General features: G+C 47.2%; 5 protein-coding genes across 5 annotated transcripts; 4 read left to right on the top strand and 1 right to left on the bottom strand.

Annotated features, from left to right (window-relative positions):
- Positions 1-2947: 2947 nt before the first annotated feature.
- On the top strand, positions 2948-4402 carry F4822DRAFT_404280 (Calcipressin-domain-containing protein). Its single transcript, XM_051458184.1, has one exon. It carries the CDS (start codon positions 3237-3239, stop codon positions 4020-4022), a length of 786 nt encoding a protein of 261 aa, XP_051314658.1. The 5' UTR covers positions 2948-3236; the 3' UTR covers positions 4023-4402.
- A 1759-nt stretch (positions 4403-6161) lies between these two features.
- Positions 6162-7459, top strand: F4822DRAFT_261310 (uncharacterized protein). The gene has a single exon (XM_051454577.1). It carries the CDS (start codon positions 6258-6260, stop codon positions 7221-7223), a length of 966 nt encoding a protein of 321 aa, XP_051314657.1. The 5' UTR covers positions 6162-6257; the 3' UTR covers positions 7224-7459.
- Positions 7460-9261: 1802 nt separating this feature from the next.
- F4822DRAFT_261300 (WD domain-containing protein) lies at positions 9262-12720 on the top strand. The gene has a single exon (XM_051454576.1). It carries the CDS (start codon positions 9596-9598, stop codon positions 12617-12619), a length of 3024 nt encoding a protein of 1007 aa, XP_051314656.1. The 5' UTR covers positions 9262-9595; the 3' UTR covers positions 12620-12720.
- A 432-nt stretch (positions 12721-13152) lies between these two features.
- F4822DRAFT_404274 (Rgp1-domain-containing protein) lies at positions 13153-16557 on the bottom strand. Its single transcript, XM_051458183.1, has one exon. It carries the CDS (start codon positions 16091-16093, stop codon positions 13574-13576), a length of 2520 nt encoding a protein of 839 aa, XP_051314655.1. The 5' UTR covers positions 16094-16557; the 3' UTR covers positions 13153-13573.
- A 138-nt stretch (positions 16558-16695) lies between these two features.
- On the top strand, positions 16696-18657 carry F4822DRAFT_261210 (uncharacterized protein). Its single transcript, XM_051454575.1, has 4 exons — positions 16696-17594; positions 17661-17862; positions 17917-18295; positions 18382-18657. The coding sequence occupies exons 1-4, from the start codon at positions 17213-17215 to the stop codon at positions 18586-18588; spliced, it is 1170 nt and encodes a 389-aa protein (XP_051314654.1). The 5' UTR covers positions 16696-17212; the 3' UTR covers positions 18589-18657.
- Positions 18658-18661: the final 4 nt, after the last annotated feature.

The following is an 18661-nucleotide window of genomic DNA, read 5'->3' as shown; positions in this document are numbered from 1 at the left end:
AAAAGATCTTGGAATTTTAGGACGGAAAGTCATTGCTGTTGAAACTCTGGCAAAGTCAAGTAAGGAATCTTTGAAGATCCAACGTGAGCTGCTTGATGCTATGTCGTAGAGTGATGGAACTCCCGCTAGACACATCGACCTCGGAGAACACCGGACTTACCAACTCCTTATTTTGCCTCGGGGTCTTGTCGGATACTTACGCGACTGCCTTGCATGGTAGCAGTGCTGGAGATATGTTCATCAATGGTTTGACGACGAGATAGTCTACGACTTTGACGAAATTACCAAGTTGTGGGAATGGGTATTTGGGGTTAAAACTGAACGTGCCAACTTTCACAGTTGGCAAAGCTTAGATTGGTACTACACTATCTCAATGAGAATTTAACTCCATTTTCTTCTTATTTTGCTTATGCCGGATTTCGGAGTTAGAATCATCGTCCGTATGCGTAGGTGGCTGTCATGTACCCCTCAACAAGACTCCAATTATATATAGGATAGCCCTTATAATTTACTCCGTAGAAGCTGCACGTTGGTGGCTGGTGATATACTATCACCAAAACGATATGTCAGCTTTGGAATCAATTGTCATGCTTCCTCACATTTAGGCATTGCTGAGATATGAATCGTGTTATACAAGCCGGGAAGGATGACATGAAATGGAGAGGCACAATAGAATTAGCTAGAAATTCCAGGCATGGCGGTGGCGTTTGCTGACATAAGTTCGTAGAAAAATTCGTGTTGTAGGTCAGCGGAGAGATTCATAAATCCCGTTCACCACCATGTCCGTTTGTGACCCATGGCTTGCGGCCTCACGAGACGGGGGTCTCGGGGCGCAGAACACATCAAACCGGGGGCATCGGATGTGGTGGGTCACGAATAAATACACAGCATCATCGATAGCATCATCTAGTGTTTCGGTGTTGAGAGTGTCCGGGCTGTGTGAGACAGACTTGATTCTTGCATGACATAATTCACACTTGGCTTCGTAACACGATTCTCAAAGAAATGAAAACACCGAAGACTCCGTTCCCAAACTGATGCGTCACGTGGCAGTTGGTTAGCTGACATTCAGATCGGCCGAGATTCGCTGGACTGGCTGACGAAGAAGGCTTAGCCGAGCGTATCACAATTCGCGACCAAAAATCATGGGGATCGGAGGGAGCCAGATAATTTTGTTTGGTATGGGCACGAGCAAAAATTTAAGGCCGCCCAGCGTTCTGGAACGGAATACTGTTGTTACGCCACAGCCCATGGGATGCGTTCAAGGTTGTGCCGATCAGACAGGCGGTCTCGGCCTTGGGTAGTGCTGTAGTGCTTGTGTTTCCTAGGACCTGGGCGCTAGATAGATGGGTAGATAGATCGGCGGAAAAGCCGTGTGTGGGGGAAAGAGGCCAATAATTGGGTGGTTTGAGGCTGTGCTAGCAAGGCCGTTTTGCGCATTCGCTTCGATCTTCGTATCTACCTAGGTACCTAGGGTAGCTAAGTAATTCGAAATTGCATCGTGTCTTTACATCTAGGCAGTGTTAATAGTTTGATTACTAGTATTAGCATGCTTACGATTCATGTTAGGATTTGATGACATCGCCGAGGCATGATCTGCCTCTTCCTATACGTATGATGCGGTGTATTGTTGAGAAATAATGATGACGAATCTGGGCAGGGAGATCGAAGACGGGCGGTGCTCAACGACAACTATAACAAATCTAGGAATCGGGATTAGAAATGAAATGTGCAATTAGGTTATGGTCATTCAGCAAAAAGTGAAATCATTGTTCTAAAGTGATTATAGCATAGGAATGGGTCATGTTGCTTCATGACATTAAAAAAGTGAGCTGATTATACTATAGATAAGTCAAGATTGAATATGTATGAGGTAAGCTTAAGACAACTGTTGTGTCTGTTTGTTGCACTTTCAATGCATTACCGGCAGCAGCGGGTTACACGCTTATACCACTTGACTACCCAAAGTACCTAGGTAGCTACCCCATATCCAATTAATCAACGAAATAAATCCCGAATGTCGCTTAGCTCTGCCACTATACACATCTAAGGAAGTTGTCACCCACTACATTTGAGTAGGTACACCTGCGCCTTGAGATGGCGAGGAAGTTACGACATATACCACATAGCCTTCGAAGCAGCAAGGCAAAATCTAAAATATAGGACTGCCTCAATTCCAACTCCGCATTGGCCTCTGAGCTACTGCAGGGGTCCAGTATTGAAAGTTAACGTGTTTTCGACTTACACACCAATAGTTTAATAGTAGACTGGCCCGCTAGCACGTACCTTAATGGGTAGTTTATCGTACATTAAGACCAAAACGCCGTTAATATTTTAGACTAACCATTCTATTAAGCATCTAGAATGATAACGTAACGCCCTTGCTTAACGAGGTTGAATTTCGTAACCACGCCTCGCAATAAGGAATTGGATTGCTGTTATGAGGATGGCTCAGCAACGTTGAGAAATTTTAAGATTGGATTGTTGAGCAAACTGTTAAGGATTTACTTGCTTTTATGCGGCGGTTGCTAACAGTTCATTCCTTCGCAAGGAAGAGAATTGCGGGTTAGAGATGATCCATCAGTGGCTGCGGTCAATAGGGAATACGTACCTAGGTGCCTTCCATGCATAGCCGCCCCCTGTCATCCAAGTGTTGCTAGTGCAACAGCGTCGGGAAAATTGCTTGGGTCAAGGAATTCAAATCGACTCTGATAGGCCTCAGGGCTGTGCGAGCAAGCGCTAGCTTTTAAGTAGTGGGGTAGGTCTACGTACCGCCATGATCCACTGAGACGATCCACAAAATTGGCACTGTAACCCACTGAGGCGGTTCGCCCACGTTCGAAACGGTCCGAGAACATACTAGGTACCTAGGTACTGTACCTATTCTACACCAGTATTCTCCGTACATGCGCTATGCACCTACAATCAATCCTATCCATCGACTTGCATTGGATTTGCTGCGTGTTTGGAACTCGCCTGATTATACCGCTTCCACATCTGCGCAGCCACCACCATTCAATACATATTCTCCTCCCCCCTCGTTGTGTCCCTCTTTTCATACCTACAACTTCAACAACAAACACACAAACACACAATACAACTTACGCATCTACAAGAAGAAGAAAAATATCTTCTTATCGACGCCTCTTCGTTAGCTTTGACGTAAGCAGACTGAACAAAGCTACAAACGCCACTTCTATCCGAGACATATACCGACGCCACTGAACAAAGCAATCATGTCCGGATCTCAATCACCGACTTCTCCTTCTTCCCCTTCGCGGCCCATCATGGAACGCCGGGGATCTTCCCGTTCGCTATCCTTAGATCTCACAAGCTTACCGCCGCCGTCTCAACCGACACCTCCCTCCAACACATTACTTATCACGAACTTAAACGACACTGAAATCTTCCGCCCCGACAATCTACAAACGCTCCGCGAACTCATCTCGGGTACAGCGCCCATATATACGTGGTCGCCACTAAAATCATTCCGCCGCATAGTCGTATCTTTCTTTGACGAGGAGGCTGCTATTCGAGTACGATCAGTATGGGATGGTGAAGCAATTATGGGTGAGCGGTGTCGTGTCTACTTTGGCCAGCCTACGCCTCTAGATCTACACAAGGACGACACACTTAAGCTACCCGACGCTGGCAAGCTATTCTTCATCAGCCCTCCTCCCTCGCCACCCCACGGTTGGGAGATGAAGTTAGAGGATGCGCCAAATAAGCAAGTCCACGCCGAAGACTTAGCTGATGCTTTAGCGAAATTACGCCATCAAGCTGCCCCCGCCGATGTTTCTCCCGTGTCACCGGCGGAGTCTGGAAGCACAACCTTCAGAACCAGAAGCAGGAGTAGCACTTTAATCTACCAACCCCAAGAGCACGGTGGTAGCCCGAATCTACCTGCGATCTCGGTCGACGATATGACGGACGAGCCCGTTTCATTAAGCCCCACTGGGAACGCAAGCCCGGGCCCTATCAAGGCGCATACAGCACGGCCGCCCGTCGAACTTATGGGATAGGGATTCTTTACTTGGAGAATTATAGACTGCAGGGGTGAATTTACAAAAAGTGCATTTTCTTCTACTTTCAAGATAGTACGGCGTTACGGAGAGGGTTTTTCATTGGTCCATGGATTTTGAGGTCTGGGTTGAGATACCTATTCGCCACATTATAGCATTATCCGTGGGCATTGAGACACGAGCACATGAGCATGTGCAAAGGGGTAGATTGGATCGGGATTCGTTTTTCATTGCATCATAACACCGAAATACCAGAAGTGCCGAGGGGATGGGATGAAGAAATGGAGAGCTGGAGAGCATCCACATTCGTCTTGTACAATATTCATCAGAGCTCGAAAAGTTCGCTTAATACCAAATACTAAAATGAATTGTACAAAAAGTAAGTGTGCCGTGAAACGAGTTTTGCTAATGTTGAATTTTGCTCGTGCGCAATAGGATCATGACATTGCTTTTCCAACAGCTTATCACGGCCCCCAAAGCCACGGCAGATCCTCCCTCCCGCAGGATCCGGAAATGGCGCGTACACCGATTCCCAACGTCTTTTATTCTACTTTAAATCCTTTCCATGTGGTTGGGAGGACGAAGTAAATCCTACCTCGGGGACTACTACTAGCTTACGAGCGGGCCATACGTATACCTATGGGAGATGAAGAACGACGCCACGATGTATGACGATTAGAATGATAAAGTTATTATATCGACGACTTACTGCCATCCTACTATTCTTAGATATCACATAGAAGCGAAGATGACTGGAGCTATAGGCATAAGTAGCAAGGCCAATGCCATGTGTTCAACGATACTTAGCCCCCTATATCTGCCTAGGAAAGGGAGATAGCTTGAGCTTCCTTTACAGTACTACAGATGAGAGCTATACTAAGGGGCTAAGGGACATGCTGCAGAAACATAGGGGTATTCCATAGCGAGTTATTCCACTACGTTAGCCTCAAAACTAGGCGCAAGATGTGAGGGGTGAGGAGTATTGCGGTGTAGGTCAATTGGCTGCGTATGTTTGCGTCGATGAGGATTTATTTGGGAGGCTTATCCCTTTGAGCTAATATGAGCAGGTAGTTGTTAGTCTTGGTCACCAACTGACTTGCCTAGCTTCACAGCCTCGGCTGGCGGGAGTTGGGGTGGAACTTTGGGGACACAGCCTCGTCACAAGCCTAAGGCGAAACTCGATCTGGTCACAATAGTTACGGGAAGTCACTCAGCTTGGCATACTGATGCTGTGGTTCGCTTGGCTGGACATCCTGAACATAGCGCATCGCGCAAGCATCGGGGCGAAGTCAAATAGGTCAGGAAAAACTAGACACTCCGATTTCTAGATCTCGCGACAACACCTACCAGTTAAGCAGCGCGTCGCAGATGAGGATCATCACGAGGCGGGTATCAACAGTTACGTTGGGATTGCCTAATAATGTTGTAGGTGAAAACCTTGCTAAGCGCAATTCCGGCTATGAGAAAAAGTTCCATCGTATGCAGGTTGCTTTTTTCCCATAACGCCGGGTATTGGGTCGACTTTTGCTCTTCTAGCCCTATATCTGGCTATGGAAGGCCTACTCATATCGAGATGGTATGAATCTCAGCGAGGAGGGGGGCAGGATCTCATTTCATTTGGTGGTTTAGGTACATGCTGGATTCTACTCAACTCACATCCCCGGAATAGTCGTAGCTATGCTCGTGAGTCTGCCTACGCTTATGCAGTGGGACCAATCTGTATAGGATGACAAATAGAATATGGGCGATAGAAAAGAAAGTACTAGATACTAGAAATGGGGGTAATGACATAGGTGGCTGCACCTACGGATGCACAAATGTATTAACTGGTATGGTGGCATAACCGACTTATCTTGAGTTTGTTGCTCATTGTCACTTTCTGGGCATTAGTGAGTATAGATGTTTCGTGGGGTTATGATAGACTTGTTAACTAGCAAAAACAATAAAGTGTATGAGTTGACATCACTGTCGTGAAATACCTTAGAATCTAGAGGGAAGAGTCGACCCCCACAACCCCCACACGATTCTAAAGATCCGTGGAACACTTTATGCATGTGCATATCTTTATTTGTATATAGAGACCCCATTCATCCTAATGCACTTGATAATCGATAAGACATCCGTTATCGTTATCTAACTCTGCCCAACGGGAAAAACTTGGAGATCCTCAAAGTTGTCTCAGGTTTTGGTTTCTACACCACATTGCCGAAGCTAATAATCCAGCGCTCCGGTAATATGATGAGCTGCGCTTGCCGTACGACTTCCTTAAAATTATTTATACAAAGCCTTACGGGTCTTCGATTGTCTGATTCGGCTATTGCACCGACAAGGCGACGAATCCAACTACCATATCCAAGAGCCCTCGATTTTCCGTCACCCACCGTTTTCCCTAGGTCGTACAGCGCCACAGCAGCACTGCGTTTTCCGCAGGAGGCAGTGAAGGAGTCGGACTCATATTCTTCAACGGCCGGCGAGAATCAGGAAGATCCACAGCAAGAACCGTCTAATGATGCTACGGTAGACAAACACGGCGTGGAGGCGCTTGATGCGTCTGCAGACAAAATAGAGCAAGCGAAACGCGAAGGCACTATCCTCGACTACTCACCCGAGTCTATCGACGCCCTCGTCGCGGATCTCAACGAATCACCAGCGAAAACTCTCACTCCTCGAAGCAAACATGTCAAGTCAGAGGCGGGACACGATGCTAAGTCGCCTCCTATCGAGTCCAAGCGGCTAAAGAGGTTGAAGATTGTAAAAGAGAGCCCGAAGACAGAGACGGAGACATTCCCGGCCCACAAGAGGGAAGAATGGCAAATACAAAAATCGGCACTAAAGCAAAAATTCCCCGAAGGTTGGGCGCCACGCAAACGGCTATCTCCAGACGCACTGGACGGTATTCGTGCTCTGCACTCACAGTTCCCGGAAGATTATACCACAGAAGTATTGGCGGAGAAGTTCGAAGTGTCGCCTGAGGCCATCCGTCGTATACTTCGTAGTAAATGGACGCCGAGCTCCGAGGAAGAAGAGCGTCGCCAGAAACGTTGGTTTAATCGTGGAAAGAATATATGGAGCCAGATGGCGGCGTTGGGGAAGAAACCACCCCGCAGGTGGCGTCGTGAGGGTATTGTCAGGGATCCGAGTTGGAATCGCCCGAGAGGACCGCGCACGCAACCGCCTAGGCGGCCTAGGGATTTTGAATGAGCAAGTAATTGACCTTTTTTTGGTTGTGGTTGTCCTAATGGACAATCCTCGCCAGGGTCTGGTTGGTTTAAATGCTGTATCTACAGGCGCTTTGCATTATAATCTATGCTTAGGCGCTAGTTAGGATGAGGATCACCACTTAGTCTATTAGGCAATTCATGGGTATTTGATAGGCAGATGAAAATTAAAAAAATCGAAGTGCTTATCGCCGACAAGAAAGAAACCTATTCACTAACCAAAAAGACAATGCGTACTCAGAACTTTTCGTGAATGATAAGTAGATCTGTAATGCGTGTAAATGGGTAAGGGTGGTAGAAAAAAATCGTTGGAGAGGCGTAGCTTTGTTTGATTACCATATAATTAATGCTATCTTATTACAATGTAAGGATATTGTTGTCTTTCTACAAATTGGTATAGAACTTAAGTACGGTATGTTATTCAAGTCGAAAAGAATCATACTAAATGCTCTAGTTAGTTGTCTTTTGAATGAGACAGAGAAATCCAATGAAAATCATCCTATTCAGCCTATCAATTTGACCAATTTGCCGGTGAAGCCGAAAGGTGACCGATCGTGCATGATGATTAACACTAGATAGCGTATACAAACCCGGAATCAATTTAATGCGCTTCGATTTCCTTAGGACTTTTGTGAATATTGATATAATACCACTATAGCCCTTTAAACAGGCAATATGATAAGAATTGGTTACATTATATACCCAGGAATGAAACGATTAAGCTACAGTCCCTGGTGTATTGCTACTACCCCAAGTTGTCTAGTAAGATAGGACAGTTCAATACTGACGGAAGGGATTCTTGGAATATCATCACATGAACGGTCTTAGTATGATAATTAGACATGACACGGAGACTAGTGGCTTAGGAACCAAACTATCGGATCCTCAAGGCCGAACATATTCGATGTTCTGTGTGCTCGGTAAGCTCAGACAGCGGGACAGAATTTGATGATTGATCGAGAAAATTATGTGAGAAATAGTAGGTAGGGAGGGGATGCTCTAGAGCTTCAGGGGGACCCTGTCGATTCCTGCCTCATCAGTTGGTGCGGGTTTGTGCCCGTGCGTTCCTGCATTACCGTACGTAGTGTAGCCAGGGTCAAGATACGACCAGTACTTCGGGATGTGATAAGTTCGTCGTGCGAGATGTTGGAGAGTCTTGGAATCCAATTGAACTCCAACATCTCTTGTATACTCCAAAATAATGCTATGCATACGTGTAAGTTCTGGAGGACATTGATATACCTACATATGTAGGTAGAAACAATTACATATGTATAAAACTGATAGGAAGATGCCGAATTACTAACCCAATTGACTTTAGAAGAGAAAAAAAAAAGATGGGGAAGGAAATCGATGTGTGACGTCCCTGTCGACTTGCAGCCTCACAGAACTGCATAAGGACTAGCTACCATGTAAGCTAAACTAGGGTAGTAACCTCTTAAGGAAATCGTCACACCAAATAGAGTTTAGATGATCACCAAAGCGCAGGAACCAACCAATCAGAAGAGTCCCTCGGTTTCTCCCCGTCAACATAACCCTTGTCGGCTTACTCTTGCTAAAGCTACCCAAGTACTTCGTCTGTTAAGAAAGAGAAAAAAACAAACCTAAATAAACCTATTCCAATGGATATATTGACGAGGTCGGGGGTTGTGGGTTTCCACTTCTCCCACTCAAAGCACCATAACGATGGTCATGACCCAAAAACTTCCCGCCCTTCACAACGCACACACGCATACACATACACCATACGCCATGCACCTCCTCTTTTACCGACTGTAAAGAGCTCCAACGTGCTCTGAAAGGGTCGATCTGCTTCAATGACCCTTCTTTGTTAGACTAATATCTTATCCTTATACCATATTCGATCGAGTTTGTTGAAGTCGTGGAGACTTGTTAGCCTTCCTTGAGCTTGGTTGGCTTTGTCTCGCTTCTCTTTTTACTGACCTACCTACGTCCTACTTACTATATGCACTCCTAGTCTCGCTTTGGTGTTTTCTTTTCACGTCACTGTAAGTCATCAATGAACATGACTCGCGGTGTGGCTTCCAATTGACATTGTGTTCTCTAGCATTTGAATCTTTCATCTTTCCCTCTTTGCACCTACTACTATCTATTTATTCCTAAAATTAGAGAGCATTACAAACGCCTTCTTCCATTGTCTTAACTAATTTATTTGTACCGTTAATGATCTTTGCTGTCTCACCTTTTTCCTAATCCACAAGGCACTACTCTCCATGACACCTCACCGCATAGAAATTTCCAGCACTATCAATATTACTTGAAGAAAAGAAAATCTTTTTCTAGCTTGGAACCCTCTCAGCCTTATAGTATTCTAGAGAAATCAATGGCAACAAGATGGCATCCACTCCTTCGAATCGGCTGAGATTGACTCCATCGAACTCACCTTACCTTCCTCATCCTATTCGGTCGCCTTTCCGAGGCCGACCGCCCATGGACCCTCGCCTGTCTTTGAAACGAGTTGTCGGTACCACTTGTGTTTCGCCCACCGGTTTTGACACCGTAAACTCTTCCTTTGCCTATATCGCAGGCGCAGCCGTGGTCGTGGTAGATGTCGACGGAGCTGAATATACTCAGCGTTTTTTCAGAGCTCGCCCGACCGCTCTCCCCATCTATAGCACTCCTCCGCTTCCTTACTCTCCATCGACACCAACGCAAACTCCGAAAGCGAACGATAGTCGAAATAGAGTCTCTTTGCGAGAGTCGACATTTGGCACCCATGATTGGGCTGAATCCCCCACGTCATCGAAGACGTGGACCAGTCGAGAACGGATCAAGGCCGCAACGTGTTTGGCTCTCAGTAAGGAGGGGAGATTTCTAGCCGTTGGAGAAACCGGTTACGCTCCTCGAGTGCTCATTTTCAATCTTGAGGACAACTCGTCGGATACTCCCCTCGTCTCTATTAGCGAGCATGCATATGGAGTCCAAGCTGTTGCTTGGTCACCCGACTCAAAATACCTCGCCTCGCTCGGATCCGCCAACGATGGCTTCCTATACATTTGGAAGATCGACCCCAAGACTGGTGCTGCAAAGCTGTTTCAACAAAACAGATGCACATCTTATATCCGGGGTATGATATGGGTTGGCAACAATCTAATCACTTTAGGTGTGCGTTATGTAAAAGTGTGGCGAATTGAAGAGGGCCAATCGACGTCTCCCTTAAAGCAAAAATTCGTTGGAGAGTCGAGTACGACCCCTCAGCCACATCAAAAGACGTTACCTGGCCGAAACGTTTTGCTTCGTAACATGATAGACGCAACATTTTCATGCGCCGTTGCCATCGACGATACAAAGGCCATCATTTGCTCTGAGACGGGCGATATATGCCTTTTCGACGATACGGATAAGCAGATGAAGTTGACTAATGTCCTCGAAAGTGGATTTATAACAACTTGTGTCACGATCCGTGGAAACGTCGTGTATCTCGGCGGTAAATCGGGAACCTTGGCCACTCTTGATTTGGAAGCCTTCCTCAAGTGCAGTCCGGATTGTTTGAATACAGAAGTAGGCTCATTTTCGGGCATTCTTGCCATGGGCTTTCTTAAGGAGAATATGGTTACAGTCGATGTCAAGCGTTCCATCCATGTCTGGAACCTTGAATATGCCCAGGAAAAATTAGAATTCAAAGAGCCGATTCCAATCCCTGGACATCGAGAACCAGTCTTGGGTGTCGAAGCTCTCAAGCGTCCGAATGCTCCGGGCGCGGACTTTTACAGCTGGTCTGGATCTGGAGAAGTTATACTGTGGGATGTTGAAGGCAAGGTCAAGCGCTCCTTTCAGGTCCCGCTTGAAGAGGCTTGCTGCGATGATGAATCCGATGTGCTCAATCAGTTAACCCTAGTTCGAGCCACAGAGGGCGGCAATTTCTTTGTCACGGGCGATAAATTGGGAATTATCAAGATTATCGACTTTTCAACTATGAAATGTGTGTCTTCTATGAAAGCTCATGCTTCTGATTGCCAATTCATCACCACATTCGAGGACAAGTCAAAATTCATTATTGCGACTTGTGGTCGAGATCGTACAGCGCAATTATTCCACAAGACGGCCGGTGGCAAATTCGAACATTTCCAAACTCTCGAGTTTGCTGCTAGAGTGGTCCAAGTACTGGTCCCATCGGCCGACAGGGTGATTACCTGTTCTCTAGATAGGGCATTGCAAGTCCACGATCTGATAACGAAGGAGGGTGATCCAGATGTTATGGCGGCTATCCCTTCCAAGACCCTTCCCTTGAAGGTTTCCCCAGCATCGATGGCAATGGGACCAGATGGGAAGTCATTGTTTGTGTCGCTTTCAGATCGATCCGTTTGCTCGTTCGATCTGGAAAATGGGAAGCTTGCGAATTCATTCAAATGTACCGACGAAAGCGGGACCGAATCTGTTGTGTTGGATTCCCTTATTGCCCGGGCAGCTACTGATAAGGAGCCCGCGTTTCTCCTCGGCCTCTCGAATACCGACAAGTCAATCAGGATATACGACACACAGACAGGCACATTCTTAGATCGCGAATGGGGTCATACTGAGGCCATCAATGGAATAGCACTGCTCGAGGAGGAGGGCGGCAAGCGAAGGGCTGTAAGTGTCGGATCCGATGGCACGATTATGATATGGGACATGGATTTACAAGATCCATCATGGGGCACATCTACTCGCGAACCGTCTCCAATCAAAGACAGTTCCACTGTCTCCCGACCCACACTCCGACGTGTTTTTTCCAAGGCTGAGTTGGCTGAATTTCAGCGATCCTCCCCTTCTATCGCTGGCCGACGATCACCTCCACGCACACTCAACAAAAGAAAATCTATATATAACTTAGCATCTACGCCCTCATCAAGGACGCCTATTGCCCCACTTCAAACCGGACCTGCGCTCACTGTTCCTGAGGATACACCGTGTAGACGGCCATCAGCGGATAGTCGGTGTACCAGTCCACCAGCGAGTCCCAGGACTAAAGTAAGAAGGCGCCCATCTCTACCCGTGCTTAATTCCAATAAAACAAAGAGTAATGGTAATTTGAGGGCATTCGGTAGCCTCAGTATGGCCACCGAGCAGGCTTGTCGGACACTCCGAGCCTATCGAAAGAAGCTTTCATCTACAGATCCAATTAGCCAAGAGGTCCTGGCTGAGTTAGATCAAGAATTACGCCTCACGGCTGTCGCATTGGGCGACAGGGCTACGAGAAGTAAAGCCATGAGTGATTCTATGCTCAACGGCCTTCTCGATCAATACTCGGAGCGTTTAGTTGCCCTGCTAGACGAAAAACTCCGGATAAATTATCGATCACCCTCGGATCAAGAGCCGGACTCGCCCAGTAAACGTCCCGGGTCATCCGGAGCCGACTCTAGTAGCGGCTCAACATAATTCGTACACTCATTCGTAATATGTATTAGCCATTTGTACATCAAAAAATGCGCAGTGTAAAGAATGCGCTATAGCATGAAGGAACTAAGGAAGGAGGGTGGCATGTAGTCGTTGGAGACTTACGGCGTTCGGATAGGACCTTACATTCATTTGGGGAGAATACGTCTAGGTGGTGGACGTTTTCAAACGGCGTTTCCAGGATATGGCATGCTTTTTTCTTTTTTTTTTGTTTACCGAGTTAACTCGTCCACTTTATCAACATGATACCACTTGGCAGGAGAAAAAAATAGGAGTTATAAGGAAGGGATATAGCGCCGTAGGTGTGCGCTTGGACGGAGAGGGAGGACTTATTGCTATCACTTGCAATCGATGGGATTGCTGCTGTTTTGTTTAGACACCACCATCATCGCCAATTGATTTATGGCCCACCACTGGGCTCTACTTGTTCACTTCTTACTGCCTTTATGCTTATGGTGAAGTCCTTTAGAATTTTGATTCGCGATGTCTTCGGACGCTAATGCCGATATAAACAAATGGACGTTGGAAATTTACACATTGGTGAAAGTGACAAAATTCTAAGTCGGCCTCACTCAGCTCGACATGAAGGATATATGGATGCCACAACTCCCCGTCTTCACTTAAACAGCTATGGTTACATACGTACATACATACATACACATCTATCCAACCAAAGACGTTTCCCGCGCAGAAACTCCTTTTCATCTACTTTCTTTCTAGCCTCGCTATTCCCATATTCTAACACTTGCTCGTTTCTTAAGATTGCTTTTGGCTTGATTGCCCGCCCATCTTCATGCTAGACTTTTTGCCTTCTTTTTTCTTATCCGTATGTAAATCCATTATACGGATGCACAGATCATAGGTACCTGGTAAGTTTTATACGTGTCATGGTTCTTTCATCTCCCTTCAGCCACCCCCTTTACTCATTCAACTAGTCTAAACCACCAACCCTTCCTCCATAGCATCATCCCTCTCCAACCTCTCCAGCCCATTACATACCGCACCATAAACCCTTAATGGGACCGCAACCTCAAAACTCTCGCATTCAAGGTTTTCCGCGGCGACTAGTACCAAACCTCCTCGTTCATCTCGCGATATCTCCTCGAGTAAGGGGTGTCCACCATTCGACTCCATCCCAGGACCACCAATCCCTGGAATACCGAGTCCGCTCTCGTCGCTCGCGAATGAGGGTACGACGAATTCGATGCGGATCTTCCACTCTAGACTCAACCCGCTGGTGACGAACTCAGGGGTAGCGCTGATTGGGATCGATGGGTTGAATACGACGCGGCGAGCGAAGAGGGTGGCTTCGCTAGAGCTACCGTAGACCTTTCGTGTAACACGGTGTACACTTGCTTCGCTCCTCAAGGCTAGCGTCGGTTCAACACGCTCGGCAGTCTCGAGGGCTGCATGTACGGCATAACACGGAATTTCGGCGCCAGTGAAATCGATAGCCATGCTGACTGATTCGCCTAGTTTGTACGCTGGTCGAGCCAGCATTACTACACCGACGCGCCGACCATTTCGAGCGATCTCAAAGCGGTTACTACTTTGGCCGGATTCGGAGGAAAGGTTTGATCGGAGAATAGCCAAATCAATGGCGTCTTTCGCCGAAGCTGATTCCTCAAAAGCAGAGGTACGACGTGATTGTGGGGCTGTGGCTGTCGGAGATAGGAGACCGAGGCCTTGGCGGGGTCGGTCGAGGAGTTCCTCAACATATGAGAGGAACCCATTATATGTGGATTCGGGTCGGTCAGGTTTGCCTCTCTTAGTAGAGATGTGCGTAGAGAATGATTTATCGAGGGATTGTACCTTCGCAAGGTCACGAAGGATAATGTAGGGTGAAAGTAGGTCGTGACCAAGAATCTCGCCGTGACTGTTAACGCTTCCGAGAACGCGGAAGGGTATTTCGACGGATCGCACTTGTTGTTCCTTGGTACCACCAGGCCGTTGGGTACCAATTACCAAGCTATATGAAATTTTTATTGCCTTCCCCCTATGTGTCGGAGGTAGACCTTTCGGTAATTTAAAGGAGTATTCGTAAGTCCGACTCTCACCAGGGGAGAGTTGTAAATCTACGAATAATATCGACTGTGGCGTCGATAAAAGGGGAATAGATTTGGAGCTCGCAACGCCTCGCATCTGCTTGATACTGCTGAGTTCTCCACCACCAAGCAGTTCTCCAATAGAACTGCCAAGATTCCCCCAGCCAAAACCATTCAAGAGGCCACTGGTCCTTCTCGAGCTCTCGACGCCAATAACGCCACCTCCTTGGCCTCCTAGCACGGCTTTTCGTTTCACTGCTTCGAAAGGACCCAGGTTAATCAGTGATCCATCTAACGTAAACGAGCCCTGAACTTGTGCATAGCCCATCATCAATGGTTCTGGTAACCGCGCCTGGGCTATCATAGAAAGACCAGAGCTTCGCCGTAAATGAGCAGGCCTTCGCCCCCCATGTAACGGTTGTGTGACATATTCTGATGCTAGCGTCTCAGACGAATTATTGCTCAGTGAATAGAACTCGCCACTACTCCTAGGAGTTCCACCGGCAATACTCGCCGCAGATAATATCCGTGCCGCGGGGGCCACTTGTTCGGTAATGGTAGGTATTGAATCTCTCGAACGTACGGGTAAAACCACGCCTCCTGTACCCATCCCTGACAACGGTGCCGTCAAGTAGTCGATCGGCTGTGTGGTTGGCGAGATACTAGGAACATCTACAGGTTGGCGTGGTGGGGCCATAGGGAATTTGAAATCTGGTATTGGCCCTGGGCTTCTTCTTGGCGATTGCGATTCAACATAGCCGGGCGTATTCGGCGTGGTCGAGGCCCCGGATGAACGACCGAAGCCATGTTTCGTTGGCGGGAAGGAGTTATATAAAGGAGAGGTATCAGAACCAAAAGGTCGCCTGCTAGGCAGGGCCGCTGATTGTGGACCATTTATAAATCCGCCCCTAGGTGATATCTGTAGACTAGCAGATCTTCCATGGCCACGGGGAGGCCTCGGAGGTCGACCAGGCGTTGTATTCCCTTTTGATTGCTCTTCAATAGTTGCTGCCGAACCTATCGACACTATGGAAAGTGATCGCTTATGCGCGTGGCCAGATCGTGGCGGTTGTGATTGTGTTGGGGTCCATTGTTGTGGTGGCCCCCTTAAGCGCGAACTACTCGACGGGACGGTTAAGGATAAGGTAGAGCGATGCCCTCGCGCGGATACCGGGGGTGTCAACCCATTGTTAGGTTTCGTTCTCGGACTCAGTAAAGGCGAGGGTTGCCTCGATCGTTCGACGGGGTGAAGTTGGGATTGTGGGTGTCGGCTCGGTGATCTCGCCTCGTTCGGACCGGGTGCAATATTCTTGAATGTTATGCGGCACTTGATATCCTCGCCGGCAAAGACAGTCTGATCATCCCATGTTACGAAGACTCGAATATTACTTAGTACTCCTTCAGACGGCATGGTGACACTCCTTCCAATTGAAGGAGAGGTCTCATGTAAAGGACCGCATCGTCGTTGTCATCTCACGAGGAATTGATGGTAAGTAGCCCCAGAAAATAGGGGAGGGAGATTATCACAAGTCGAGATGGTCAATGTCCGCGATGACGATATGGAAATGGTAAGATGAGAGCTAGAGCTAGAGCTATGGCAGCAATCGAGTGAGCGTAAAGAGGGTATTAATTCGCCTTTAGGATGGTAATTGTTCGATTATAGGGGTTAAAGCCAAGAGTATGATGGTTAGAATTTAAAATGAATTGATTAATTTAGTCAAATGGAAAGCTATTCTCAAAGTCGCGACGATAAAAGGAATGTGGTTATCACACAGGTATACGGGTACGAGGTACGGGTCGCCAGGGATGGATAGTCCTGGGATGATGCAGCAGCGTCAATGGTTCTTGGTAGATCAGAGGGAAAGGGTACATGTAGGATGTACATACCTCCTACTAATATCGGCAATGTATTATGTAATCCTTGCAGCATCGGTTCCGGCAAAACCCGTCTCCCGGTCCTATCGCAACGAACCAATTGTTGTATTGCATCTCTCTCATCACACATTCCGCTGAGGACCTTAAATATAGAGTACTCAAAAGATGAAGCGATATTATGATATTTACGATCGCGCGTATACATTTTCTGTTCCTTAGGTATCGTACCCTTTTTAAAAGTTGTAAGTAAGACCGTTACCCGATAAATCAGGTAGGTTCGAGGCAAACGAAGCCAATATGTACTGTATGGATGTAGTGACACCAATACCTACACAGTGAGGAAGGAACGATAATATATGAAATGCGCACCTTCTCATTCAATTCACACTTGGTCGGCAAGTGCTCTTTCCAACTTTTCATCTGGTTGCCATGGTTTCTCTGCTAAAAAAAAACTTTTTAATTCTTCGGTCACCATTCAACATCTCGCAATGATCTCATCGTTCATTACCAACACCTTCACTTCGTTGACACCTTCTCTTAATTATCGCGTTGATCGCCAACATCTTTCGTTCTTCTACTTTCCTTTTCGGCGTATTTATTTTTAGTAATTTTCCAATCGCCACTCCTATTTCCTGTACGCCGCGACAACTTCAAGATGGCAATCATCGCCGAAATTCCCGGAGTGGAAGTGACCGTCCGGATCGCCGGCGAAGTCGCCGAGGAACACGACGGCCCAAAGGCTACAGATCGAAAAATTAAGGAGTCGGTTCTGAAGACTTGCAACATGTTCATCGAGTGTAGAGACAACACTCCGTTCGCCATCCATCTCAAGGTCGATAACGACTATCGATGGGGCAGAAAGAACCATTCTTTGAACATCGCCACATATATCGATGGACAATGGGCCAAGGGACATTACTGTCGCCAATGGGACGTCCACCGAGGCCCTTGGGAATGCGATGTTTCCTATCGCATCGTTCGAAACGAGCGCGGCGAGCTAGAACAGCAGAGTTTCCAATTCGCCAGTATTGCAGCTTGTACGTTTTACAACGTCTTTTCTAGCTAGTTTTCACGACATGCTGACGATTATTTTTGCTTTATAGCTGGGGGGTTAGACTTTGATCAGTATCAACGTGATCTGAAAAAGGTCCAACAGATGGGCACCATCGAGGTGAAAATCTACCGGGTTATCGAGGATGACAGCGATGACGCCAATAGTCATTCCAAAGTTCCCGGAGTAGGGATCACGGGTACGACGATTTCGAAAAAGGCTCTGGATGGCAAGACGGTTTCACACGGCACTCGGTACTTTCCCTTCAATCCAACTTCATAAACCTCATACTAATTTTCGGAAAATAGGTATGCAAACGTTACCCCTGCAACAAGGAAGCCTCGATACGTTGGCTGTACCACTTTGCCCGAGGATGATGGCCCTATTGCCACTTTCCGCTTCTTGTACCGCTCGAAGGATAACTTGAATGCCATCCTTCGAAGGTTGAAAGCAGTCAACCCTGTCATAGAAGCCTTGAAGGAGAAGGGTACTCCTCCCCCGAGTGCCCAAAGGCCCCATATTTCGCCTCAGGCGGCCCGGCGCCCACATTTAGCTCCGCCCGGAGCTCATTCATTACCTTCACGTCTGCGCTTATCCGAGCCCGAGGATGGAGTGCAAACCCCACCGGCTCTAGCAAGCTTGTCTCGAGACGAAATCGAGAAACTCGCTATAGAAGGACTGCGACAGGTAAGCCCACATCCGTGGAACAAGCACAGTCCAGCTACTCATTCATCAATATCATTTAGATCGATCATTCACTAACCAAAGCATAGCAACGCACTTCCTGGGTTGACGAGGCGATTAAGAACACAGTCGGCCCACCCGGATCAAAGGACGAGGAGAAGAGAGGTCTTGAGAAGGAGCAAAGAGGCCGGAAACGAACTCTTTCCGAGCCTAGCAGCCTCGTGATCCGATCTAGACCATATAAGATGTCTAAGACGGACGATGGAAAGGATATTATTCATCTGGATGATGATTAATAAATCATGTATAACACACTTCGTTCTTTCTAGGTCTTTTGTGCTAGTGAGTCTAGGGATCTAAGGGAACCAA

Source organism: Hypoxylon trugodes, assembly GCF_022578975.1.
Source record: "Hypoxylon trugodes strain CBS 135444 unplaced genomic scaffold F4822scaffold_5, whole genome shotgun sequence".
In the NCBI taxonomy this organism is placed as follows: Eukaryota; Fungi; Ascomycota; class Sordariomycetes; order Xylariales; family Hypoxylaceae; genus Hypoxylon; species Hypoxylon trugodes.
This window is presented reverse-complemented; position numbering and strand designations above follow the sequence as displayed.